The 26,209-nt window shown below is 40.3% G+C and overlaps 3 protein-coding genes across 3 annotated transcripts; 1 reads left to right on the top strand and 2 right to left on the bottom strand.

The window, feature by feature from the left end:
* Window positions 1-15,325: 15,325 nt before the first annotated feature.
* On the top strand, window positions 15,326-19,564 carry LOC145077196 (putative disease resistance protein At5g66900). The gene is made up of 5 exons (XM_079022960.1): window positions 15,326-16,122; window positions 16,207-16,613; window positions 16,789-17,144; window positions 17,854-18,068; window positions 18,662-19,564. Exons 1-5 carry the CDS (start codon window positions 15,441-15,443, stop codon window positions 19,477-19,479), a joined length of 2,478 nt encoding a protein of 825 aa, XP_078879086.1. The 5' UTR covers window positions 15,326-15,440; the 3' UTR covers window positions 19,480-19,564.
* On the bottom strand, window positions 19,552-21,396 carry ATN (cyclin family). Its single transcript, XM_079022962.1, has 4 exons — window positions 21,198-21,396; window positions 20,973-21,112; window positions 20,820-20,875; window positions 19,552-20,737 (listed from the first exon to the last, which is right to left on the bottom strand). The coding sequence occupies exons 1-4, from the start codon at window positions 21,279-21,281 to the stop codon at window positions 19,659-19,661; spliced, it is 1,359 nt and encodes a 452-aa protein (XP_078879088.1). The 5' UTR covers window positions 21,282-21,396; the 3' UTR covers window positions 19,552-19,658.
* Window positions 21,397-23,132: 1,736 nt separating this feature from the next.
* On the bottom strand, window positions 23,133-25,784 carry LOC145075148 (Chaperone DnaJ-domain superfamily protein). The gene is made up of 8 exons (XM_079021449.1): window positions 25,666-25,784; window positions 25,020-25,348; window positions 24,701-24,784; window positions 24,511-24,548; window positions 24,338-24,417; window positions 24,004-24,087; window positions 23,602-23,710; window positions 23,133-23,377 (listed from the first exon to the last, which is right to left on the bottom strand). The coding sequence occupies exons 2-8, from the start codon at window positions 25,341-25,343 to the stop codon at window positions 23,236-23,238; spliced, it is 861 nt and encodes a 286-aa protein (XP_078877575.1). The 5' UTR covers window positions 25,344-25,348; window positions 25,666-25,784; the 3' UTR covers window positions 23,133-23,235.
* Between the last annotated feature and the right edge of the window lie 425 nt (window positions 25,785-26,209).

Below are 26,209 nucleotides of genomic sequence, written 5' to 3'. Positions count from 1 at the left end.
TTTCAGGTACATCAGATGATCGTAGGAAGACAAAAGCGTGATTGTACAGCTCCTCATATTTTATGGTTTTGTGAATTGATTCTGGGGATACTCTGATGTCTAAATTGTAACATCCCAAAATACGACCCAAAAATTTTTGTTTAATCATGACTAAATCATTATATCAATATCATAAAATAAAAACCCATACGTCAATATCTCAAAACCATAATAAAGTGTCATGAGAAAACTGTATCAAGACTGTATCAAATTATATCTACAAAAAAGCTGAATCGACTCCCAGGACAAAAACTGAAGCGGTGGTGTGTGCGATGTCATCATCCCGAGCTCTTCCCTTTACTTGTGGAAGTACTTGAAACCAAAACTGAAACTGTAAGCACGAAGCTTAGCGAACTCCCCCAAAATACCACATACCATACAATAACATATAAAACACATACTGGGCCTTGCCCACTGCATCGGACCAAAATCCAAAAATTGCATCGGACCGAAGTTCGGAACTAAACAGGGCCTTGCCGTCTGCATCAGACCGAAGTCCGGAAACTGCATCGGACTGAAGTCCGGAACTGACTGGGACCTTGTCCCCTGCATCGGACCGAAGTCCGGAACTAACTGCATCGGACCGAAATCCGGAACTGACTGGGACCTTGTCCCCTGCATCGGACCGAAGTCCGGAAACTAACTGAGCATAACATAGCATAGCATAAACATATCAACTAGCATAAGCACGTATACTGCATATTGCATCGGACCGAAGTTCGGAACACATAACACAAAACATGCTTGAATCACAAAGACATCAAGCAATCTAACTACTGCATCGGACCGAGGTCCGAAACTACTACTAACTAAACAGGCCGGCATTATGGCCGTAGACCCGTTCCTACTGGAAGGAAACTCATCTCGTAATCTGGCTGCTGAATGCACTGCTTGGGAAACTGTCTGTTGTTGTTCCGGTATCTCCTCAGCTACAATTTCCATAAGTACACTCAATCAAATATTGATAACTATACTTAGGATAAAATGACTATTTTACCCCTGGTCAAAGTCAACCTCGTGGTCGAAGTCAACATACAGTTGACCTGACTCGCCGAGTTGGGCCGCCAACTCGTCGAGTCCCTACTCTCATTTCTCGTTTTTGCTCGCTACTACTCGTCGAGTTTGGCGTAGACTCGATGAGTTCCTCTTCGATACCAACACTTAGTCAATCTACATCCGACTCGCCGAGTTGTATGAACATATAAACACTCCGACTATGACTTGCCGAGTTGGATGAACAACTCGTCGAGTCTGTTCTTGAGATATGAAGATTTCCTTGGACTCGCCGAGTTAGGGCATTGACTCGCCGAGTCCCTCCATGAATGAGTCCGATCTCCGACTCACTGAGTCCACCTATAACTCACTGGTTCCAATCGGCATAATACATGAAAGGGGGAAAACTCAGGGACTCGCGACTCGACTCACCGAGTCTGAAGAACGACTCACCGAGTCGGTTGCATGCAACTTCTATACAATTGATTTTGCTCAAAACCAATGCATACAACTTGCAGATATGGGTTCTTAAGGCTTTTTTACCACGTAAAGTTTCCAACTTTACATGTACATATGCATGAAAAGGAATTTAAAGGCTCAAAAGGCACTTAAAAGAGTAGATCTAGGACTTTCATGCAAAATGGCTCCATAAAGGTGTTAGATCTAAGTTTTTGGAACTGAAACATGGCTAGATCCAAAGGCTATTCAACCCAATGCGATCTATCTACTATAATCAAGCTAATAAAGTGGATAAAAATGGCCTAAATGGGATTTCTAATGGAAGATCAACATAGAAACAGAAGAGATTCGGATTATACCTCAACAAGCTTTGGATTGGACTCTAGATCTTTGCTTCTCACCTTTCCTTTTAGTCCTTCCTTCTTTCTTTTCTCCAAACTTTAAAAGATACACAAGATATGCTCAAAATGCTCAAATAATGGCTAGGGTTTTCTAAATGACGTTCTGAGGGTGAAGGAGGCGAGTTTGGGGCTCATAACATGGTTTAAATAGGGTACAAACCCTAAAGATTAGGGTTTCCTCCAGACTGGCCTACTCGTCGAGTCCAGGTGCGGACTCGCCGGGTAGATCACTTAAAACCCGCATCCAACTTTGTATCTACTCGACGAGTTAGGGCTACTACTCGCCGTGTATCTCTCTATAAAATACATTTAATGAATTAATACGTACCAGTAATGGGCGTTACAACTCTCCCCCACTTGTCTCAGACTTCGTCCTCGAAGTCTGTTGATGCTGCATCTGGAAACAACTCTGGATAGTGCTCCCTCGTCTCCTCCTCTGCCCCCCACGTCTACTCAGACCCCTTCTGGTGCCGCCACTGCACCTTTACCAACTGAACCACCTTGTTCCTCAAGGTCTTCATCTTTCGATCCAAGATCGTAACCGGTCTCTCAATATAATTCAGGCTGCTATCAACCTGAATATCCTCCAAGGGTACAACTGCTAACTCGTCCACCAAACACTTTCTCAACTGGGAAAAATGGAAAGTGTTGTGGATCTGGCTAAGCTCTACCGGAAGATCCAACTGATAAGCGAACCGACCCACCCGAGCCAAAACCCTAAAAGGACCAATGAACCTGGGGCCCAGCTTGCCCCTCTTACGGAACCTGATGACACCCTTCTAGGGTGATACCTTCAAGAGGACCATGTCACCCACCTGAAACTCCAAGTCTGAACGCCTTCTGTCAGCGTAACTTTTTTGCCGACTCTGCGCAATCTGCAGTCTACTACGAACCTGCTGGATCAACTCTGTCGTCTTGAGCACCACTTCGGTGCTCCCAATGACACGTTGACCGACCTCGCCCCAAGAAATCAGGGTCCTGCACTTCCTCCCGTAGAGCATCTCGAAAGGAGGGCGGTCAATACTCGCATGGTAACTGTTGTTATACGAAAATTCCGCTAATAGAAGGTACGTATCCCAACTGCCACCGAAGTCTAGGATACATGCTCAAAGGATGTGCTTGAGAGTTTGAATCGTCCTCTCGCTTTACCCGTCCGTCTGAGGATGGAAAGCGATGCTGAAATGGAGACGAGTACCCATCTCGTCAAGAAACCGCTTCCAGAATCTGGAAGTAAAACGGACATCTAGGTCAGATACCACTGAAACAGGCACTCCATGTCGTGCGACAACCTCTCACACATAAATATCGGCTAGCTTCTCAGTAGATATACTCTCCTAGATCGGTATAAAATGAGCACTCTTCGTCAACCAATCCACTATAACCCAAATCGAATCCACCCCACGTGCGGTTCTGGGAAGCTTAGTGATAAAATCCATAGTGATATCCTCCCATTTCCACATTGGAATGTCTAACGAATGCATCTTGTCATGAGGCCTCTGGTGCTCCGCCTTAACCTTCCTGCAGGTCAGGCACCTCTCCACATACCAGGCGACATCTCGCTTCATGCAGGGCCACCAATAGTCGGGTCGAAGATCTCTATACATCTTCGTTGCCCCTGGGTGGATGGAAAATCGAGACTTATGAGCCTTGTCCATCAATCCTTGCCGTACTCCGCCCAGTACGGTACCCAAACTCTCCCATGAAGGATCAACAATCCTCGACTATCAAAGTCAAAGGAAGCTACTCGGCCCACAATCCTCTCACACTTCTGCCTCTTCTCCTTGAGACCCTCGACCTGTGCCTCTCTGATCTGCTCCAACAATGGAGTAATCGCTGTCATCCCTAGACATATATCCCTGATCGGAGCTGTTGCCGCCTTGCGGCTCAGGGCGTCGGCCACCACGTTGGCCTTCCCTGGGTGATAAAGGATCTCATAGTCGTAATCCTTTACCACATCTAACCACCACCGCTGCCTCATGTTAAGATTCGGCTGATCCATGAGGTACCTCAGACTCTTATGATCCATGTAGATGGTGCAACGGACCCCATAAAGGTAATGCCTCTAAATCTTGAGGGCAAACACCACTTCCCCCAGCTCTAAATCATGCGTAGGATAGTTAGCCTCGTGAGGCTTCAATTGTCTAGAGGCGTAAGCTATCACACGGCCTCGCTGCATCAACATTGCTCCCATACCTGTGATCGAAGCATCACAGTAGACTACGAAATCCTCTACTCCCTCTGGCAGGGTAAGAATCGGTGCCTCGCACAATCTCTGCCTGAGGGTCTTGAATGCTGCCTGCTGCTCAGGCCCCCAGCGAAACACCACCGACTTCTTAGTCAGTCGGGTGAGCGGTACAGCTATCTTGGAGAAATCCTGGATGAATCTCCTATAGTACCCTGCCAAACCTAGGAAGCTCCGAATCTCAAATGGAGATCTCGGGACCTCCCACTGCATCACGGCTTCTATCTTGGCCGGATCTACCAAAATACCCTTCTGGTTGACGGGGTGCCCAAGGAACTGCACCTCACGCAACCAGAACTCGCACTTGGAGAACTTTGTGAAAAGTCTCTCCCTCCTCAAAATCCTTAGCACCTCTCTCATGTGCTCCTCGTTCTGCTCCTGAGTCTTGGAATAAACCAAGATGTCATCGATAAATACTATCACTGAACCGATACAACAACGGCCTACAAACGCGGTTCATGAGGTCCATGAACACGGCTGGAGCGTTGGTGAGCCCAAACGGCATCACCACGAACTCATAATGACCATACCGGGTCCTGAAAGCAGTCTTCTGCACGTCCTCATCCCTAAATTGCATCTGATGGTACTCGGAGTGTAAATCGATCTTGGAAAACCAAGACGCTCCCTGCAGCTAATCAAACAAATCATCTATCCTCGGGAGTAGGTAACGGTTCTTCACCGTTAACTTATTCAACTCCCGGTAATCTATACACATACGGTGCGACCCGTCCTTCTTCTTCATGAACAAAATTGGTGCTCCCCAGGGGCAAACTGCTCGGCCTGATAAAACCATTATCTAGCAACTCTTGCAGCTGCATAGACAACTCCTGCATCTCTGGGGGAGCCAACCGATACGGTACCTTGGCTATCGGAGCCGCACCAAGGATCAGGTCAATCCTGAACTCGACCTGTCTCTCGGGAGGTATTCCGGGCAACTCCTCTGGAAATACATTCGGGTAGTCCCACACTACCGGAACATCATCAACTGTCGCCTTGCCCTTCTCCCGGGCATCTAAAACATAGGCAATATAACCGACGCAACCCTGCTGGAAATAGCGCCTCGCTCTCACTACCGAACACAGAACTGTTCCACATTATGGCCTCTCAGCCTGATTCACCAACTCTCCCCCACTGGGAGTGCGAACCCTCACTAACTGCAGCTCACAATCTATCACCGCCTAATTGGGGCTCAACCAATCCATGCCTACTATGACTTTATTCCCTCGCAGGGGAATATGGACCAAGTCCACCGGAAACTACTCATCGAATAACTGAAGGGAACATCCTCTATGTACTCTTGCAACCCTAACGGTCTTGTCAGCTGCTATCTCAACCTCAAGTGGACCATCTAGCTCCCCTGGAGCTCTACTAAACCTCTTGCTAAGCGCAAGAGAGACGAATGATCGGGTGGCCCCCAAATCAAACAATATTGTGGTTGATATGTCGTTCACTGAGAACGACCCTATACAAAACATATAACCATAAGAAACAACCAATAATAATTGCAGAGATAAGGAAAAATACATACCCGTCACCATGTCAGGAGTCGTTCACGCCTCCTCTACTGTTAGTTGAAAAGCCCTACTCTTCGCCACCGGCGTCTCAACTCGGCCCTGACGGTCATCTGTAATCCTCAAAGTAGCAGGGGCAGGTGCTAACACCTTCCCCGCAGCAGCTAAACTCAGACACTGAGACTTTTTATGTCCCCTCTGTTTGCACTGGAAGCAAATCAGATCTGATGTCGCAATGGCGGTAGTAGTGGCTGTACAATCTCTGCTCATGTGACCAGTCCGACCGCACTTATAGCAGCCGACACTCCTTGCCTTGCACGCCCCATCGTGCAATCTCCCACACTTGCCACACCGACCGTGGCTCTGCTGACTCCTGGATCTGTGATCTGAAACCTTGGGCTTTTTGCCCGAACTCCCTGAACCCAAAGCCGCCTCCGACTTCCTTTTCTCTCCATCTCAAGGTTAATCTCTCTCTCTCTCTATCTCTCTCTCTTGAGCCCTAGCAATCATGTTATCCAGCATTTTACAGCTGGATCGGCTCACAAACTGGCGGATGTCACTCCGTAGCATCTCATGATAACGGGCCTTCTTCATTTCCTCATCAGTTGCGTACTGAGGAACGAGAAGCGCCCTTTCCCTGAACTTGGTGGTAATCTCCGTCACTGCCTGTAGTCTGGGTGAGATCCTGAAACTCCCTGGCTAACTACTGCACCTTAATAACCGGTGCGAACTCAGCTTTGAACCCGGCAGTAAAGTCAGCCCAGGTCATAGAATCCAAAGTTGTGTCAACTCCAATGACATGTCCAACCTCCTCCCACCAATCTCGTGCCCTGTCCTTCAGGAGAAAGGACGCTAATCTGACCTTGTCCCTCTCGGGACACCTGCTAGTGTGGAATGCGTTGGCCACATCCGCCAACCATCTGGTACTCACTATGGGGTCTCGCGCCCCGTGATAATCTGGAGCTCCACATGCCCGGAACTCCCTGAAAGTAAGCGTGTGCAACCCTATCATGACCGCCACCTCAGCACGAAAGGTGCCTAGCTTTTCCTCCATCGACTCTAGTATACCCTCCTTGATCGAACCAAAGATCACTGGAGTCTGCTCAAGAATGATACGAGTAACCTCTGAAGTGAAGAACTCTCTAGTCTGCTCATCCAACTGTTCGACCCTCGAGCCTTATCCTAATCCCTCCCCGGCACCTGAACTGCCGCCTGCTGGTCTAGGGCATAAAACCACCATTCTAAAACACATTACGATAAACGTCAGAAACACTGGTATATCTTGAGGGATCACTACTACTACAGGCTTTCCGGTCTTGTCTCATCCTTCCTCAATTCAAGTACGGATCCTCTACTTCCAGTAGTATGGGCCCCTACTACCTTCCACATCTATCTGTGCCTTCCTCAAGGACCGCCTCGACTCCACCAAGCCACTACCACTACTGCTGATCTCTGCTACTCTCATCCTAGGCTTGCCCTAGGGAAATATCTGACTCAACCAAAACATGTCCTCAGCCGCTAAAGGCCTCCTTGTAATGCCAATTAGTCATCACCTGAATACCATCACATGTGACAAGGCTCGGATAATCCTTCGAGTAAAAGACTCGTCCCTACAATGGTTAGACTCAAACAAGAGCTGCGCAGTAGGGCCAACTCCAGCACTTTGAGATTATTCAACCCTGATCACATGCGATGTGATGTATTCACCTAATGGCTAACTCCCATTATTCGGAGTCCCACAAAGCACAAAGCAAGCAACATTCGGACACTGGAAACTACTCAAGTAATTCTATCCTCATAACGAGAAACCGTACTAGCATGCAATGCTAAGCTCATACTATCAAGCATAACCTAACAGGCTATCCTATTGCTGTCTACTCAGTACTAGCATGCAATTCTCATAAAGCTGGAACACATATAGCAGGAACATAAGGCATCTTCCTAGATCCGTAGTCCTATTCTAGCATGTTGTTCTACTGAAACTGGAACAAATAATCATAACATAATCTTGTATGGGTAATTTGGATTACTTACTTGAGCTCGGCTGATCGCATGCACCACACCCTTTTCTCGTTTTCAAAACTCTTTTCTTCTTAAGTCTTTTCCTCAAAAATTCTTTTGAAAACATTTTTCTTTCAAAAATCTTTTTACTATTTCCCTTAGTTTGAGTTCGGTCACACCCGTAAGTGTGCCCGAATCCCTCAAACCAAGGCTCTGATACCAACTAGTAACATCCTAAAATACGACCCAAAAATTTTTGTTTAATCATGACTAAATCATTATATCAATATCATAAAATAAAAACCCATATGTGAATATCTCAAAACCATAATAAAGTATCATGAGAAAACTGTATCAAGACTATATCAAATCATATCTACAAAAAAGTTGAATCGACTCCCATGACAAAAACTGAAGCGGTGGTGTGTGCGATGTCATCATCCCGAGCTCTTCCCTTTACTTGTGGAAGTACCTAAAACCAAAAATAAAATTGTAAGCACGAAGCTTAGTGAGCTCCCACAAACTACCACATACCATACAATAACATATAAAGCACATATTGGGCCTTGCCCACTGCATCGGACCAAAATCCAGAAACTGGATCAGACTGAAGTCCGGAACTAACCAGGGCCTTGCCCTCTGCATCGGTCTAAAGTCTGGAAACTGCATCGGACTGAAGTCTGGAACTGACTGGGACCTTGTCCCCTGCATCGGACCGAAGTCCGGAACTAACTGCATCGGACCGAAATCCGGAACTGACTGGGACCTTGTCCCCTGCATCGGACCGAAAGTCTGGAAACTAAATGAGCATAACATAGCATAGCATAAACATATCAACTAGCATAAGCACATATACTACATATTGCATTGGACCGAAGTCCGGAACACATAACACAAAACATGCTTGAATCACAAAGACATCAAGCAATCTAACTACTGCATCGGACCGAGGTCCGAAACTACTACTAACTAAACAGGCCGACATTGTGGCCGTAGACCCGTTCTTACTGGAAGGAAACTCACCTCGTAATCTGGCTGCTGAATGCACTGCTCGGGAAACTATTTGTTGTTGTTCCGGTATCTCCTCGGCTGTAATTTCCATAAGTACACTCAATCAAATACTGACAACTATACTTAGGATAAAATGACTATTTTACCCCTGGTCAAAGTCAACCTCTTGGTTGAAGTCAACATACAGTTGACCTGACTCGCCGAGTTGGGTCGCCAATTCGTCGAGTCCTTACTCTCATTTCTCGTTTCTGCTCGCTACTACTCGTCAAGTTTGGCGTAGACTCGACGAGTTCCTCTTCGATACCAAACCACTTAGTCAATCTGCATCCAACTCGCTGAGTTGTATGAACAACTCGTCGAGTTCTCCTTCAACATATGAACACTCCGACTGTGACTCGCCGAGTTGTATGAACAACTCGCCGAGTCTGTTCTTGAGATATGAAGATTGCCTTGGACTCGCCGAGTCCCTCCATGAATGAGTCCGATCTCCGACTCACTGAGTCCACCTATAACTCACTGGTTCCAATCGGCATAATACATGAAAGGGGGAAAACTCAGGGACTCACGACTCGACTCACCGAGTCTGAAGAACGACTCGCCGAGTCGGTTGCATGCAACTTCTATACAGTTGATTCTGCTCAAAACCAATGCATACAACTTGCAGATATGGGTTCTTAAGGCTTTGTTACCACGTAAAGTTTCCAACTTTACGTGTACATATGCATGAAAAGGAATTTAAAGGCTCAAAAGGCACTTAAAAGAGTAGATCCAGGGCTTTCATGCAAAATGGCTCCATAAAGGTGTTAGATCTAAGTTTTTGGAACTGAAACATGGCTAGATCTGAAGGCTATTCAACCCAATGCGATCTCTCTACTATAATCGAGCTAAGAAAGTGGAGAAAAATGGCCTAAATGGGATTTCTAATGGAAGATCAACATAGAAACAGAAGAGATTCAGATTATACCTCAACAAGCTTTGGATTGGACTCTAGATCTTTGCTTCTTACCTTCCCTTTTAGTCCTTCCTTCTTTCTTTTCTCCAAACTTCAAAATATACACAAGATATGCTCAAAATGCTCAAATAATGGCTAGGGTTTGCTAAATGACGTTCTGAGGGTGAAGGAGGCGAGTTTGGGGCTCACAACATGGTTTAAATAGGGTACAAACCCTAAAGATTAGGGTTTCCTCCAGACTGGCCTACTCGTCGAGTCCAGGTGCGGGCTCGCCGAGTAGATCACTTAAAACCCGCGTCCAACTTGGCATCTACTCGACGAGTTAGGGCTACTACTCGTCGAGTAGCACTCTATAAAAGACATTTAATGAATTAATACGTACTAGGAATGGGCGTTACATAAACTATTTTGAAAACAAACTATAATAACTTTATGGTTTTAAAATGTATTAAAAAGTTTTAATTTGGCTTGAATTTTATGGGTGTTACAACTGGAGATTATCATTGAATGTGTATAGGGATAGCTTGTGTCATTACTTTATGGAAAAGTCAACACTCCACCTTAATATCTTACCCAATAGCTATCATTCTTAGACAAATATTTCCCTAAAATGTGATTAAATTATCAATATATAGGATCTTATATGTCAAAATATGAGTTTGGGTGAAAATACCACGTTAAAATCATGAAAAACGGGCTTAAAACGCGAAACTACTCGAAAACCGGGATCAAGAGGCGAACCTGCGAGGTTCGGTCTCTTAGAACCAAGAGGGAGGGTTCGGTCCGAGCAGCATCGCAGGCGAGAATGGAAGGGAAGTGAAGGCGAAGGTTGCAGGCGAATGTAGGCGGAGCTTCGGTCCGAAGGCTTGATCCGAACCGAAGGGTTAGTTCGGTCCTGAAGGAGGTTCGGTCTTGGGTGCTTTCGATCCTCAGCCTTTCAGTCCTCGGGGTTTCAGTCTTCTGAAGTTCGGTTCCTTAGACTTCGTCTTCTGCTCTAATTCTCTTCGCTTCTTAGGGTTCGTTTTGTAAGGGAACCGTCGGCTTCGGTCCTAAAGGGTTGATTTTCACATAAACATCCCGTTTTGCGCGGTTTTTGACTAAATTAAGGGTCGGATTCCCCAAGTGATTATAAAAGTTGAGAGAGATTTGGGAGAGATTTGAGAGAGATATAGGAGAGATTTAGGAGAGAGATATAGTGTAACGCCCGGATTCTCAGGTATTGATTAAATAAAAGGTTCTTTGATTTTAAGTCCTACTCGACGAGTTGGTTGCTCTACTCGTCGAGTAGTAGTGGGGTGGGATCGCGTGTTTAATGACCTACTCGCCAAGTCCAAGAAGGGACTCGACGAGTAGGAGTTAGCAGATGAAACCCTAAACCCCGGGGTGTTGCACCCTATTTAAGGAAGCCTCAGCCTCTTTTGGCCTCCTTACAGTCTTTGAGAGCTCAGTGAAACCCTAATTCATGTGGTACTCTTTGTGGTGTGTTTAAGACCTTGGAAAGAAGATTGGCTTTGAGGGAAGAGCTTGAAGAGCAAAGGAGTTGAGGCAAGGAAGGTGTAGGAAACAGAACTTACCTCATCTAGCATCTTTTGGAGGTATCAAGTTGCAATCTTTACTCCCCTTTTCTTCTAGATCTCTTTATGGTTGAGTTTTAGGGTTTTATGGATTTTTGGGAGTCATATTGGTGAGCTATGGGTTAGACCTGAAGTTGTAACTTCAGATCTGGACCCTTCTCAAGTTCTAGAATCACAAAGTTTCTGTTTTGGTCATGGTTGAGGCCCTCCTTGTGCATGAAACCCCATTAAGAGCTTAGATTTGGCATTAAGAGCCTTTTTAGTCTTGCATGCACGTAAAGTTTGCAACTTTACATGAAAAGCATGTCCTAGAAGCTTGGATCTGTAATTTAGATCCATTACATGGCTTAAATAAGTCTGTATGGCTTAAGGACTGAAGGAACTCAACGAGTCGCAAGGTTGACTCGACGAGTCTTATAAAGATGGCCATTGAACTCGACGAGTTGATGAATAACTCAGCGAGTCCGATGAAGATTTCCTTAGACTCGACGAGTTGTATGAACAACTCGGCGAGTCGGATGATTTTTCCCTGAGTTATGAATGTGTGTGTAGCCGATGTGTTGCAAGAAGGAAACTCGACGGGTGGCCTTAGGGTTTCGATCGAAAATCATGAGAACTCGACGAGTCACCCGATGACTCGGCGAGTGGGAAAGAACTTCAAAGAACTCGGCGAGTAGCCGAGGGTACTCGGCAAGTTAAGGTCAACAGGGACTATTGACCTTGCCTGAGGAATTTGACTTTGACCTGGGGTTGACTAGTTGGTTTATGGAGTACTTGTGAGGTTGAGGATTTATGAGTATGCTTGTACTATGGTAATAGGTGGAGGAGTCTTTGGCGAGTGATCCGAGATTTGAGATTTATCTACCGAGTCGACATCTGCGAGGTGAGTTTTCCTCACTATATTAAAAGGGTCTAAGGCACCAAGGTCGGCCCTTTAGTTGTTATCGTTATGATATGAATATATATATATATATATATATATGGTTATGATCTGATAGATTGGAATCAGGATAGACAGTATATTATGCTTCTATGATCCTTAGGGATCGGGATGTTAGTGGCCTGCTAGGTCTGTATTCTAGTCATGAGAGATTGCTATGATTGATGATCAGTGAGTTAGCTATGTTTGATGCCTATATATGCCAGTATATGTTAGTTTTGCGCACATGATTGTTTGCTCGTTGATTTGGGTTGAGGCGGTCCTGCTTTGTGCTGAAGGCCAACATACCTTATGAGCGGTCCGGGAAGACTGTAGGCCCACGTGGCAGTCCAGTCATGCCGAAGGCTCGATGAAGATTCAGTAGACTATAGGCCCTGTAGGGCGGTCCAGTCAGGCCAATGGCCAGTATGCATGTTGTTGATTTATGGTTACAGATTTGGTATTCCAATGTGGTATTGGTATTTTGGGGGTAGCTCACTAAGCCCTCGGGCTTACAGTTTGCAGTTTATTGTTTCAGGAACTTCAGGAGGAGATCATGGCAAGGCAAAGGCATGACCTTACCGCTCCTCATCCGTATGATCTTATTTTGGGACACTCTGATGGATATTGATAGAAAATGTTTTGTAACAGTTACTCGTTGGTTTTAAATTATGATTGAAAAGTTTTAAATTTTGGCGTAAAAATTTATGGGTGTTACATATAGAGCGAGAGAGATTGAGAGAGACTTTGTTTGTGACCTTTGCGAGTGTTTAGCTTCGAAATGCAAGGTTTGTAAACCCCATTAAGCCTCGTTATGAGTGTTATACATCCATGGAAGGTATGTAATAATGTTTTATCGAGTAGTTCCATCACTTACCCTGATTAGGGTTTAGATTTTCTAAACACGTGAAGACTCAAAGTGATTCTTTGCATTAAGATAGGGTGTTGTACAATAGTTTACATAATGTAATCCCTAATATACAAGGGTTACTTGAGTTGACCGGTTTGACTTGCTGACTTTATTTGACTTTGACTAGACCGGAAATTGACGGTTGTCACAGGGTGAAATAGACTCAATACCGATTAAAAGATACTAAAGGGGGTCAAATAGACCCAATACCTGTTGAAAGATACCGAAGGGGTGAAATAGACCCAGTTATGTTTGACTGTTATGCATGTATGATATGTGGTATTTTGGGGAAGCTCACTAAGTTTTTTGCTTACAGTTTTCAATTATGTTTCAAGTACTTCCAGCTCAAAAGGGAAGGGTCCGACTTGATTGCACCGCATTCGCCCATGTTTTCTACATTAAGTGATTTTGGGATTTGTACTATGATATTATCTACTATGATACACTTTTGGTTGTTTTGACATAATCACTCGGTGTTTTGGAATGAATTAAAATGAATTTTTTGTCTGAAATTTTTCGGTTGTTACATTATAATTGGGATTTTTGCACTTTACCTTTTAAGGTATGTTTGTTAGATGGAATGGAAAAGGTAATGGTGATGGATTGAACCATTCCATTCCTTCTCCTTCACCATCATACCAAACGCATAATGTGTGATGTTTAAGTTTAATCTCCCTACTTTGTTACTTTGAACCCTTTTAACAAATATGTACAAACCCACATGAAAGCATGAGCTTTTTTACTAGTTCAAATATCATATCAACTCATAGATTTTTATAAATTATTTTTTATAATAATAAGTTTTTTTTTATTAATTATGAACAATAATAATTGAAAATAGCATTATATATATATATATATATATATATATATATATATATGTATATATATTCAAGTTCATCATAAAAATAAATAAAATAATACAAAGTTGAAAAATATTTTTAATCATCTTTATATGCAATTGAAATGCGATGGGTAACACTTTTCAAATGCACATCATCTATCTTATCACATAATACCAGGTGTATTTGTTGACTTTCAGTCCACTCATCATGTTCATCATCATTCATGCACTTATATATAGTTGATTTCCTACTCTTTAATGGTGAAACCAATCTACTCGCCAATCTCGATGGTGAAAAACACCTCCATTATTTTGCAGTCGTCGACACTTTCTTAGGCAGTGAAATTGACTCCTTTACGATGGTCGTCCTTAGTAGGACATCAACTTTTTATGTACGATGACCATCCTAGGTGGTGAGACCGATTTCTTTTTCATGATAGTCGTCGCTGGTTTGAGATATGCAAAAGATTGGGCTACTAATCTTCAACAACAAAGCCAATCTAGTCGTCAATCTCGACAGATAAAATGACCTTCATAGATTCGTAGATTTGCTGACGTAGACACACTCTTAGGCGGAGGAATCTGAATCCTTACTTGAAACTTAGCCACGCCTAGAGACGGTGATATCTTGATTAAAAACTTGTGAGGGATGCTGACAGGTTCTTGAAATCACCGACGACCTTGTTTTGCAAAAACGTAGGTTTTATGAAGCAAGTTTTGAATGGAAAAGTGGGTTTGGGAATATCACAACTTTTCTAGTCGATCTAGTCTTCTGTGACACCCTGTTCGCCGGAAACCGACCGTTTTCTGTCTTGATTTCTTTTTTGGGTGGAGAATCAGAGACTTTGAAATTAATCCTTGATTTTGCAAGGAGAATGTGGATTTGATCAGATACTTTGTTTCTCTATTTCTTCGATCCCTGAGCTCGGGTATTTCCATGTTTAACTTCAAGTTTTGTATGGGATCATTAAGGTTTGGGTATGTTTTTGTTGTATAAATACAACTTTTTTACAACCATTTAGACTCAATGAAAATCAGATTCAATCGTATCCTATACTCTTACTATTGTATTTTCTTGTTGAAGTTAGGACAACTTGCTAGCCTATAATGATTTGGTTGTCTTGAATAACTGTTGTAGTTGTTGCATTTTGGAAAACAAACATCTAGTTGGGAGGCATATTTGTTTTAAGGACATTATGTTCAACACAAGCCTCAATAGTTTATGTTTTTGTTGTTCTTTCTTGCATTACTTCAATATATTTCCCTACATCAACATGTGGTAGAACTAGGGTGGGTCGGTGACGGGGTCCAATGATGAAATAAAAATCGAAGTTAGGGACAATTATGTAAATATTTCAAAAGTTGGACCGAACATGCATTGTTAAGAAAGTATAAGGACCATTCTCGTAATTTACTCAAATTTGTAATACCGCCGGTTGATTTTTTTAATATTCAGAAGACTCGTTCCATTTATCCAGCTCTGTTTTTTCCACCAAAAAACCAAGACCTTCGTATCATCAACTCCATCTCAATAATCTTCCTGTCTATTCTTTTACATCGAGATTTCGGATTAAGAAACAAGAAATGGCCCTGCTTCAAGATCCCCTTTCCGAATCCATCTCCAGCCTTTTTAAAACTGTAATATATGTAGCAGAAACCACATCAGAATTCAAGCCCCAACTAGAGGAACTCAGAGCCATCTTACAGAGAATAACACCGATCATCGAAGAGACGGTGAAGCTGAAACGGGAACTAGATCAGTCAGAGCTAGAGTGTAAGATGTTCATAGATGAAGTCCAAAAGGCAGAAGAACTTATCACCAGATGTTCGAAAGTAAAGAGGGATCCGACCAAGATGTTCCTTTACTCACGGGAGCTAAAAAATTTCAAGATTAAGTTGGTAAACTTCTTTCAAGTTGGAGTTCAAGCAATTCAGATTCGGGACATTATGCAGACTCTTGCAGTGGTGAACGACATCAAATCAAAACTGGATCGTATGTATGTGGATTCAAGAGATTCGAAACATAGAACAAGATTGGTTGGTAGTCATAGTGGATCTGAAAGTGTAGAACGAAAAAAATATGGTTGGCAAGTACCCAGACTTCAAAGTGGAATCGTGGCATTTGACGAGCCACTGGAGAAGCTGAAGGCTGAGGTTGTTTCTGATATTGGTATTGATGATCGTTTGGTGCTGGTTGTCGAGGCTCCTGGTGGATGTGGGAAGACTACTTTGGTGAAAATGCTATGTCATGACGCTGAAATTCGAGGTGATCCATCAAAATCTTTAGAATCGAAGTATTAGTTAGTTCTTCTTGGTTGACTTGATGCTAAAATCTCTTACTTTTGAACAGAAAAATTTGGGGAGAATATCTTCTATGTGACAGTTTCAGAAACACCCGACTTGATGGTGATTGTGAGTGATCTGTTTAATCCAAATCCCTCCACCCCGCAGCTTCAGTTTCAAGGCAAGGAAGACGCAAAGATCAAGTTGGACAACTTTTTGAATAAGAAAGCATCAGATCCTATGCTTCTAGTATTAGATGATGTGTGGTCTGCTTCGTTTATTGAAGAAATCTTTCCATCCAAGATCAGAGGACACAAAATTCTGGTCACATCTAGGACTGCTTTTCCGAAATACAAGACCTTCAGATTTGATCCTTTGAATGAGGAAGATGCCAAAACTCTCTTTTGCGATTCAGCATTCACTAAAGGAGGGAGTAGACCTAGTCCAACTATTAGTGATCATCTTGTGAATCAGGTAACTAACTATATATCATGATATTCTTCTTTTTCCATGCATGGTGAGATCCTCATTATATAATCAAAGAATGTATGTAATATGTTTGGATGCATAAAGAAGTGATTTTTCTTTCTTCTGTTGCTCTTCCTTTTGCTTCTAACATGTTTGTATCCATTCATTCCCTTGTATGTAGATGGTACATTGGTGTAAGAAACATCCCCTGACCCTTTTGGTGGTTGGCCGATCCTTAAATGGGAAGAATGAGTTAGCCTGGAAATCTATGCTAGGAAAGCTGTCTCAAGGTAGGTTGGTTCTAGATTTACACAAGGATGTACTCATAGGCCTAGAAAGAAGCTTTGACGCTTTGGATGATGAATTTAAAGAATGTTTCTTGGATTTGGGGCTATTCCCAGAAGATCAAAGGATCCCCGTTAGTACCCTCTTGAATATGTGGGTGCATTTGTACAACCATGATGATGATGGTGTTGATACCATGGACACCATCCTTGAGCTTTCCTATAGAAATCTTGTCGATCTTATGGCCAAAGGGTATTTGACTTACGCCCTTGTTGCTTTTCTTTTTTTTCCCATCAGACTGTCTAAATGGTTGGTACCACATTTTCCTCACTTTCTCTATTAAGTCTCTTTGCTGCATCAAGTCAAAATGAAAAACTCATATATAGCAAATAGTATGTGAGAAGTTAGGGCTTTTCCTGGCTTTCTCTAATAATTCGTTCTTTCTATATCAAGTCAAAAATAAAAACTCATATATCAAATTTATAAAATAGTTGGGACTTAATGGGTTCCCTCACTTTCTCTTGTAACTTGTTCTTTTTGTCGTTTAAGTTTAAAAAAAAATCCATATATAGCAAATTTGTAAGTCATGACTTTGGGAACGCCTCATTTTACTCATTTCCTCTACAAGTCGTTCTTTTTGCATTAAGTCAAAAAGAAAATTGCATATGCATAAATTTTCTAAAAACCTAGGTTTTAACGGGGAACATCTCATTTTCTCCATCAAGTCGTTCTTTAAGCAATCCCATACACTAATTATCTTATTAAGACTTGTCCTAGTCAACTCCATCAACTAAAAGAGAAACAAAACCTTGCTCAGTTACTAAAAATTACTCGAGTGAATTCAAGGGTGTCCAACATTTGTTATTAAATAGGAGGAACTCCAATTTCATTTATATATATATATATATATATATATATATATATATATATATTGTTGTAGACTGATCCTTGAATTGTTTAGTTTTAGGAATGATTCAGGCGCAAGAGTTAACTATTGTGACCAACAATTCGTGACACAGCATGATTTGCTGAGGGAGCTTGCTATTCACTTGAATAACAAACTACCTTTACCACAAAGGAGTAGATTGTTTATTGATGCACGAGGAGAAGATTTGCCTGCATCAATTGTAAAAATCCAAGAAGCTATGCAAGCCCGCATATTGTCCATTTCCACAGGTTTTGATTCTTTTACCTTTATGCCCTTGGGCATAACATAGTTAATTCTAGGGTGGGAGTTTTAGTCTCAATGTTGCGTCTCACCTCTTAGCCACCTAGTGAGCCACAATTAAATCTGACATGATGCTCTTAAGGCATGGTGGGCCACCTTAACGGTTGATAAGAATAGCCCTTTTGCGATTACATTCATACCTTTAATTTAATGGAACCCCTTCCCTTTGAACGTCTACATTGTACTTTAAAAAATCTACCCAATTTAAAGGCGAAAATTGCTTTGTATTAGGATGAGTGGATGACATTGGGTATATATTTTTTTTAGATTTCAACTTTTATATACGAAATGAAAGTAGGATACTAGGATGTTATAATAAACGAATAAATAGAAGTACATTGCTATTTCTTGCTTTTTATAATCCTGCCAAAAACAATAATAATCTCTTGCTTTTTATAATCCTGCCAAAAACAATAATAATAATAATCTCTAGATTACGAGAAGTAAAAACTCTTATTTGTTCTGGACAAAGTGGCAGTTAGTATGAATGAACGTGTTATTATATTATGTTTTTATTAATCTTTTACAATCTTGACTGCAGGAGAATCATTCTCCTCGCGATGGTGTGACATGAAAGTCCCAGACCTCGAAGTTCTGATCTTAAACTTAATGTCAAAAACATACACTTTACCCCATTTCTTAGCAGCAAATCCAAAATTAAAGACTGTAAACATCACAAACAACGGATTATACCCTACAGAATTCAGCAATTTCGATTTTCTTGGCGCTTCTTACAATCTAACAAGAATTAGGCTCCAACGTGTAGTAATAAGTCCATCCATTTTATCACTCATAAACCTGCAAAAAGTATCCTTCATAATGTGCAACATTGGCAACCCTTTCAAGAACCTCATTGCCAAAACCCCAAATATCTGGCCACAGTTAGTTGAACTCGAGATCGATTACTGCCAAGACTTGATCAAATTCCCAGGGGCATTATGTAACAGTGTCCATCTCAAGAAGATTAGCATCACAAACTGTAATGAGATGTGTGGGTTTTCTGAAGAATTTGGGGATTTGATTAATTTGGAAATGCTTGGGCTTCGTTCTTGTATGAAATTGAAGAAATTGCCTGAATCGATATGGAGACTTAAAAACTTGAGTGTTCTTGACATTTCAGATTGTTTGAACTTGGGTGGGTTGCCGGAAAAAATGGGGAAATTGGGTTGTTTAAGGAAGATTTATATGAAAGGTTGCAGCGGAGTACATGAGCTACCAGAATCTGTGGAGGAGCTGTCTCATCTACGTGTGGTATGTAATGAAGAAGTAGCTTGTAAATGGCGGGAGTATAGCAATGTGGAGATTGATTTGGTGGAAGAAGATCCATTAGAAACCCTTAAGAGAATTTTGTCGTTTTGATGCGGCATATATATATATAATCGATTTTTGTACTTTTGTGACTGATTCCTGAATCAATAAAGAGTCAAGAAATTATGGGAACAAATTGCAGATTATTGTTATTTTATGGTTATAAAAATGTGAACACTAAACAGAAATCATATTGACATTAAGGAAATATCATATAAAAGAATGAAATCTTAAATTCTCCGAGCTGACAAATGCATCGGTGTAGTTGTTGACAGTGGCCTCTGTTTCAATCCACTCATCATGTTCATCATCATCTCGCTACTATCCACGCTCTTCTGTACAGATGATTTCCTACTCTTCAATGGTGAAACCAATCTACTCGCCAATCTCGACGGTGAAAACGACCTCCGCAGCTTTGCCGCCGTCGACACTTTCTTAGGCGGTGAAATCGACTTCTTCACGGAGGCCGTCCTTGGCGGTGACGTCAACTTCTTCTTTCCGGTGACCGTCCTGGGCGGTGAGATCGACTTCTTCTTCACGGAAGCCATCCCAGATCTTGTCGGAGATACGCAAATCGTTGGGTTCCTAATCTTCAATGGAGAAGCCAGTCTAGTAGCCAATCTCGACGGCGAAAATGACCTCCGTAGCTTTGCTGACGTGGACACGTTCTTAGGCGGTGACATCGCCTTCTTCTTCGCGCTGGCCGTTTTGGGTCTGGTCGGAGATACAGAAAGTGGTGGACTGCGAATTTTTACTTGAAACTTAGCCACGGCGGCAGGAGGCGGCGGCGTCTTGATTAGAAACTTGTGAGGGGTGGTCTGACGGGTTCTTGTAATCACCGGCGACCTTGTTCTGCAAAATTGTTGGTTTTGTGAAGCAGGTGTTGAATGGAAAAGGGGGTTCGGGAAGATCACGGTTTTTCTAGCCCAAGGTTTGTTCTTCGGGGACACCCTATTCGCCGGAAACCGACCCTTTTCAGTCTCAATTTCTTTTTTGGGTGGTGAACCGGAGACTTTGAAATTAATCCGTGATTTTGCTCTTTCAAGTAAAGGAGAATGTAGATCTGATCGGATTATCCGTTTCTCTCTCTTTCTCCGTGACCGGAGCTCGGTGGTTTCTGGGTTTAACCTCGAATTCCGTCTGGAATGAGTCACCGGAGTTTTCGGATCGCCGCCGGTGCCGGTGGTGATCTTTTTGGCTTTCGTTTCAACAGCCGTCACGATTTCTCTAGCAAACTGACTTGCTTGGAGTATCTCCCCCACCGTTTCGCCCAAAATCATCGCTGGTAGTGACATCCTTTTCCATTCCCCTTCATCAATTCAAAACCAAAATTCAAAAATCCGCCATTGAAACACAAAATACAAACATCAGATATCACCCAAAATTCTCACCTATTTGTGTGGGTAATCTTCCAGGTGACGATATTTGACCATTTGCATTTCTGATTCTAAAGATTGGAGAGAGAAAACATTAGCATAATTAAACCATCAAATTATAAAATACCAATCTGATTGATTTACAGAGAATTTTCCAACAAATTTTACCTGAGTGATTCCTGTTTACACCTGAGGCTTGTTCTTAAGTAGCCTCTGGAACTACGAGGGCTGAGATTCACACCGGAGATCACCTTCGTCCCACCGGTGATGTACTGAAGCTCTTGCAGTCTATCCATACATTTCTCCACCTTCAAAATCCCAGTTTTCGTCATTGAAACACCAAAATCCAAAAATGAAAAAGAACAGAGATTTAGAAGAAGGTGAAATGGGTACCTTGTCGAGTGTGTCTCTGAGTTGAATCGGATCAAGTGGAGCCACAATCTTCTTCCTCGGCTTCGGTGGTGATCTTGCGACCATTGTGTGTGTGTGTGTTGTGTGTGTGCGACAACAAGAAGAAAGGGTATGTTACATGAAGTATAGTGAACACCCCCAACGGTCAGATTGTGTAAAGTAGAAAACGCACACAAAGAGAGTTAAACGGCTACTTCTTTCTCTCTCTTTCTCCCAATAAAATATTATCATCATTTTAATCAACCATTGACTTTTTCCGTTTCATTTCGTAAATAATTATTTATAATTTATTATTATATTAACATGCTAATAAAATCCTGCTCGTTAAAATATTAATATCCCTTATTTTTGTAATCAATTATACTAAATGGTTTAAAGTGTAATAAATTTTTGAATATACTTGGTGCCATTTTTTGACCCATTAAATCCTAATTTTTCACCTTCAAAATTATATCATTAAATTTTGAGTGAATACCAAATAATATTGAATCATGACAGATAAATCAGTGTCTTGAATAGATATTGTCATCTTCAAAACTGTTAATGTTTTATGATTATATAGTCTTCATTTTAAATGATACAAACAGGGAAAGACCTATACTGGGGTGAGGCCACATTTAAAAAGAAAATTAAAAAATAATTCAAAAAAAAAGCAAAAATAATATTTTTTTTTTGACCTGTTGAAAATAATATATTTTGACCCTTTCAAAAAGTATTTTATCCTTATAAAAAAATTATTATTTTTTTATTTTTTTCGAGAAATTTGTTAGTATTTTATCCTCAGAATACAGGTACTACAAGAACTTTGTTACAGATGAATATAAATATGAATCATATTTTGACTTCCATATATGAAGTTGCAACTCGACAATATTGATCTGATTATAACTTAATGTGTAAAAGTGGGGGTCTGCCTCAGGGTGTTTATGTAACATTGAAATTTTTGGCAGTGCTTTAAATGGGAGATTAAATTGTGGTGTGGGTCCGAAGCATTCAAATATAGAGGTGACACGTATTGGGTGTTGTAGAATGTGGGTAGCGGAATTTTTGTTCTTTTATCATCCATAACTTTGCTTCAATGTTTTTTTTTTCTTGAAACGGTAAATATGATTCATATGATTTAGTCATTTAAAAATCATAATAATTTTTTGGGTTAATATATGAAAAATCATTATATTCGTGCTTTTTGGGATTAAAACTAACTTTTTTTTAGAATATTTTTTATTTTTTATTTTTAATATGGCCTTTTAGGTTGTTTTTTTCAGAAAAACTTATCTAATGTGACAGGTTTCGGTAAAAAAAAGTAGTAGGTTTTTTTGAAAAAAATTAAAAAATGCAAGATTTTTTCCAAAAAAAAAAACTCAATATATAAGATATTTTATTATATTAACCTTTATTTCAAAATGATTTACCAACTATAACGACTATATCTCATATGAGCGCGTCTAGACACATCTAAACACGTCTAAACATATCATTATTTTTTTAATTAACTACTTTGGACTTTTGGTTAAAATGATTTCCTTTAGTTAATTTGAATAGATACAAATACCCTAAAAGCCTTTTTCCGTTCTCTCATATTACCCTCATTGTAGCCCAAATACTTGTACTTGATGGTATTTCTTTGCATTGTAAACATTTTATCAATAGTGGATCTCTCGATGGTTTCCTCTGTATTGTTTTCCCTGATTTGGTTATTCTACATAATCTAGTGTGTTTTTCCCTCGTCTTTATTGTTTTACTAATTATCGTTGATTCCCATTATTTATATAGTAGTACTTTCCTTTGTTTGGAGGTGTTATTATGTATCATCAAAACATTTGAAGGTTTGGATTAGTTTTACCAACCATTAATAAACTTTGTCATTTCGGGAAGTGTTTATTGTTCTTTATCATAAAAAAAAAAAAAAAAAAAAACTTTATCATCAAAATATACACCATAACTGAATAAATATATACATACCCTTGTTTTCTATACAAGATTTACACAAAAGCAACAAGACTTAACAACTAATGTTTGATTAATACCAATCAACATGTTTAGTTGATACATTGGGTTGCTTTTTTGGCTTCTTGTACCGATTATTTTCAAACTTGGCTTTTACAATGAGCGTATAAAGCAAGTCCGCCTCAGCAGAGCAATCAAAAGGCACATTCAAGATGCTACAACAACAACAAATAACCACATAGTAAATATTATCAAATTTTTTGTTTTTTTGGAATGTAGAGATAAAATGGTCAATTATTCTCCTCCACATGATTTTAAAACAGACTTTACGTATACAACAATTTATCCAGACAAAGATCATCACCAATTCAACCGCTTTCTGTCACCAAATGAAAGCTAATTGATTTATATTTTTAATTTTTTGTTTTATAAATTATACCTGGCAAGTAACTCCTGGAGAATAATCCTTTGAGAAGGTGTTACATAATGTATGCAGTTTCTAGGGCACTGTCCAACTGCCAGCTGTACCTTATAGTCCTCACCATGACCTAATTAATAATTAAAATTTAGAAAGATGTGATCTAAATAATTATTATATCAACAATGTTTTTTGTTTTTTCCTAAATTTATGCAACAAAGTGGTTTTTTGTTATAAGAGATAAAACCACAATTCATCTTAAGACCAAAACATGCAATGTTTCACTATTTCACAAGTAACCTTTGTTGCATAATTTAGGAAAAAGAAACCACTTTTTTTTGCATAAATTAGGAAAAAAGTTCAACTTTGTTGCACAAGTTAAGAAAAAGATGAAACTTTGTTGCATAAATTTTATAAACAAACCTTGAGACGTTGCATATGCAGTTCCTGTTGAAGAACTGAATGTGAAAGCATGAGGTGCTGCCTTCACACATGAATAAGGACACCCTACACAACAAAATCAATAAAGGGTATTTTGGTCATTTAACATGATTTCCATGTCAATTGCTTTGACAAATTTCCAAACCAATAGAAAACAACAAAAGAATGGGGAATTGAATTCCATTCCATTTCTTCCCAACCAAAAGCAGGACAGATTTAGTTATTAAGATTTAAATTTCTTATACACAGATTTCATTCCTTCTAAAACATTACGTAGAAAAAAAAAATAAAGCTAAAAGAATGAAGAGGCTCTTGCCTTTTCCAGCACATAGAACTTCATTAACAAAGATGTCAAATGCCTCACATTCAGGAGCATCAAAAGGGTCTAGACATTCACTACAATTTCATATCAAATACCACATTTAGAATATAGGATCCATACTTTTCACTAGAAATTATGAAAAAAGGAAATGTCCAAAAGATACATGCCTTTCAATGATCTCTGATTTGCTTAAATTGGATAACACCTGGAAAAGATAATATTCAAGATTTTGATGAATATCCCTCAACCATCACATGTTTATATCTTTATAAAGTTAGGAAGTTATTAAGAAACTTATGCATCATAGGAAGTTTCTAGATAACAATTACTAACTTAAATCTTAGGAACACCATCTACCTCATAGGCTTGAATGACACAGCGAATCATTGTATCTGAATTACCATCATCACTCTTTATAACATCAGGATGGAATTGCTTCACCTATAAAAAATAAAATAAGAACTAAAAAGGACTATTAAATAGGAAATTTTCATTAGACTTCTCCCCTAATTATATCCCATGTGTTCACAATAGCTAACATTTCTTTGTGTTTATAAATTCTATGACACTAGAACACTCCACACAAATCGTATCCTGGATCAAATATATTTGCAAATGGATTTTGAACGTATTGAATACAACCATAGAATAACTAATAAAAATAATAGAAATATACTTTGGCACGAAAAGCTGCTTTGAGTTCGGACAAAGTGCAATCAGGCATTACGTCGAGCACCTGGTAGGCAGAAGAAACAGACATGGCGGTTTGATCTCCATTACTGTCTCTGACTGAGTTAACCCTGAATTTGTTGTTGGTATCTGAAAAGAAACGATGCGGGTATTTGATGCTTGTAGGAATCAGTCGATGAAGCGAGGATTCACAGGGTCCCTTTTGACAGATACGGTGATAACTCTTTTGGAGTATTGATGGTTGTGATTGATAGTAGGAGCATAAGGTGACAGCTTTATTGCATAGAGGAAAAGATCCCATCCCCACCATTGCATCTACAAATATATGTTATGTCAGATGGATTTCTTGCAACTTTATATGTATCACTCGTAACATTACTTGGTAAATGATTCAATACACGGGTTTTTTGTTCTTCGAGAGGAGAAGGTTGAACTTTGAAGTAGGGTATGAATGTAGAGTACTTACTCGTTTACGTTATTTGCTTAATGCATCCCAGGATGTTTGTATATTAAATACTCTAATCGGGTTATCAACCAAATTCGAAACAAATGAAAATATTAACCACCTAAGTAATAATGAAGAAACTAATAGCAAGTAAGCACGGTAGAAATTAAGGAAGAATGTAATTTACTGAAGAATTCAAAGGAGGCTTCTGGAGAAGACGAAGACGTACGGCTGTGGTGGAGAAAGAAGATACGGCTGCGGTGAGGAAGGAAGAGGAGTAAAACAGAAAAAAAAGTCAATTTGTAAAAGGGCGCTTTTTGTCAAACCAACTTATTTTGATATTGTATATATATTAATTGGAAATATTAAGAAAATCCTTGTATTTTGGAAAAAAGTTATACTTTAGTCTCTAATTTTTTTTCGCACAAAAAACCCATAAAACCGGATAAATTAAACATTTCGACCCTCTTCAACCGGTGACCCTCATTTAGCAAGTAACAATTGATGATGTGGCCAAGATTGGCTTAGGTGGTGAGTGACTCATTAAATGTGGGTTGTATTTAAAGGTATTAAACTTGTTAACCTCATTTGTGCCCTAAAATCAGACCAGGAAGCAACAATCAAAGCAGGGGGAGCAACGGATGTCTTCTTCATCTTTTGTAGGAAGCCAACGATCAAATCGAGTTAGGATGAATCATCTCAGAATCATCTCACAAACAGGTGTTATTGTG

Source organism: Lactuca serriola, chromosome 9 (genome assembly GCF_051521515.1).
Source record: "Lactuca serriola cultivar US96UC23 chromosome 9, Lser_US96UC23_V15, whole genome shotgun sequence".
Lineage (NCBI taxonomy): Eukaryota > Viridiplantae > Streptophyta > Magnoliopsida > Asterales > Asteraceae > Lactuca > Lactuca serriola.
The sequence above is the reverse complement of the archived record's forward strand: the minus strand, read 5'-3'. Positions and strand labels throughout refer to the sequence as shown.

Excerpts from the sequence above, each read along its gene's own strand:
- LOC145077196 (XM_079022960.1), top strand. The coding sequence starts at position 15,441 with ATGGCCCTGCTTCAAGATCCCCTTTCCGAATCCATCTCCAGCCTTTTT. Across the intron at positions 16,123-16,206 it reads TCATGACGCTGAAATTCGAG|AAAAATTTGGGGAGAATATC; the intron begins GTGATCCATCAA and ends ACTTTTGAACAG. Across the intron at positions 18,069-18,661 it reads CATATTGTCCATTTCCACAG|GAGAATCATTCTCCTCGCGA; the intron begins GTTTTGATTCTT and ends TCTTGACTGCAG.
- ATN (XM_079022962.1), bottom strand. The coding sequence starts at position 21,281 with ATGGTCGCAAGATCACCACCGAAGCCGAGGAAGAAGATTGTGGCTCCA. Across the intron at positions 20,876-20,972 it reads TGTAAACAGGAATCACTCAG|AATCAGAAATGCAAATGGTC; the intron begins GTAAAATTTGTT and ends TCCAATCTTTAG. Across the intron at positions 20,738-20,819 it reads AAGATTACCCACACAAATAG|GGGAATGGAAAAGGATGTCA; the intron begins GTGAGAATTTTG and ends GAATTGATGAAG.
- LOC145075148 (XM_079021449.1), bottom strand. The coding sequence starts at position 25,343 with ATGGTGGGGATGGGATCTTTTCCTCTATGCAATAAAGCTGTCACCTTA. Across the intron at positions 24,418-24,510 it reads AAATCAGAGATCATTGAAAG|TGAATGTCTAGACCCTTTTG; the intron begins GCATGTATCTTT and ends ATGAAATTGTAG. Across the intron at positions 23,378-23,601 it reads CTCCAGGAGTTACTTGCCAG|CATCTTGAATGTGCCTTTTG; the intron begins GTATAATTTATA and ends TTGTTGTTGTAG.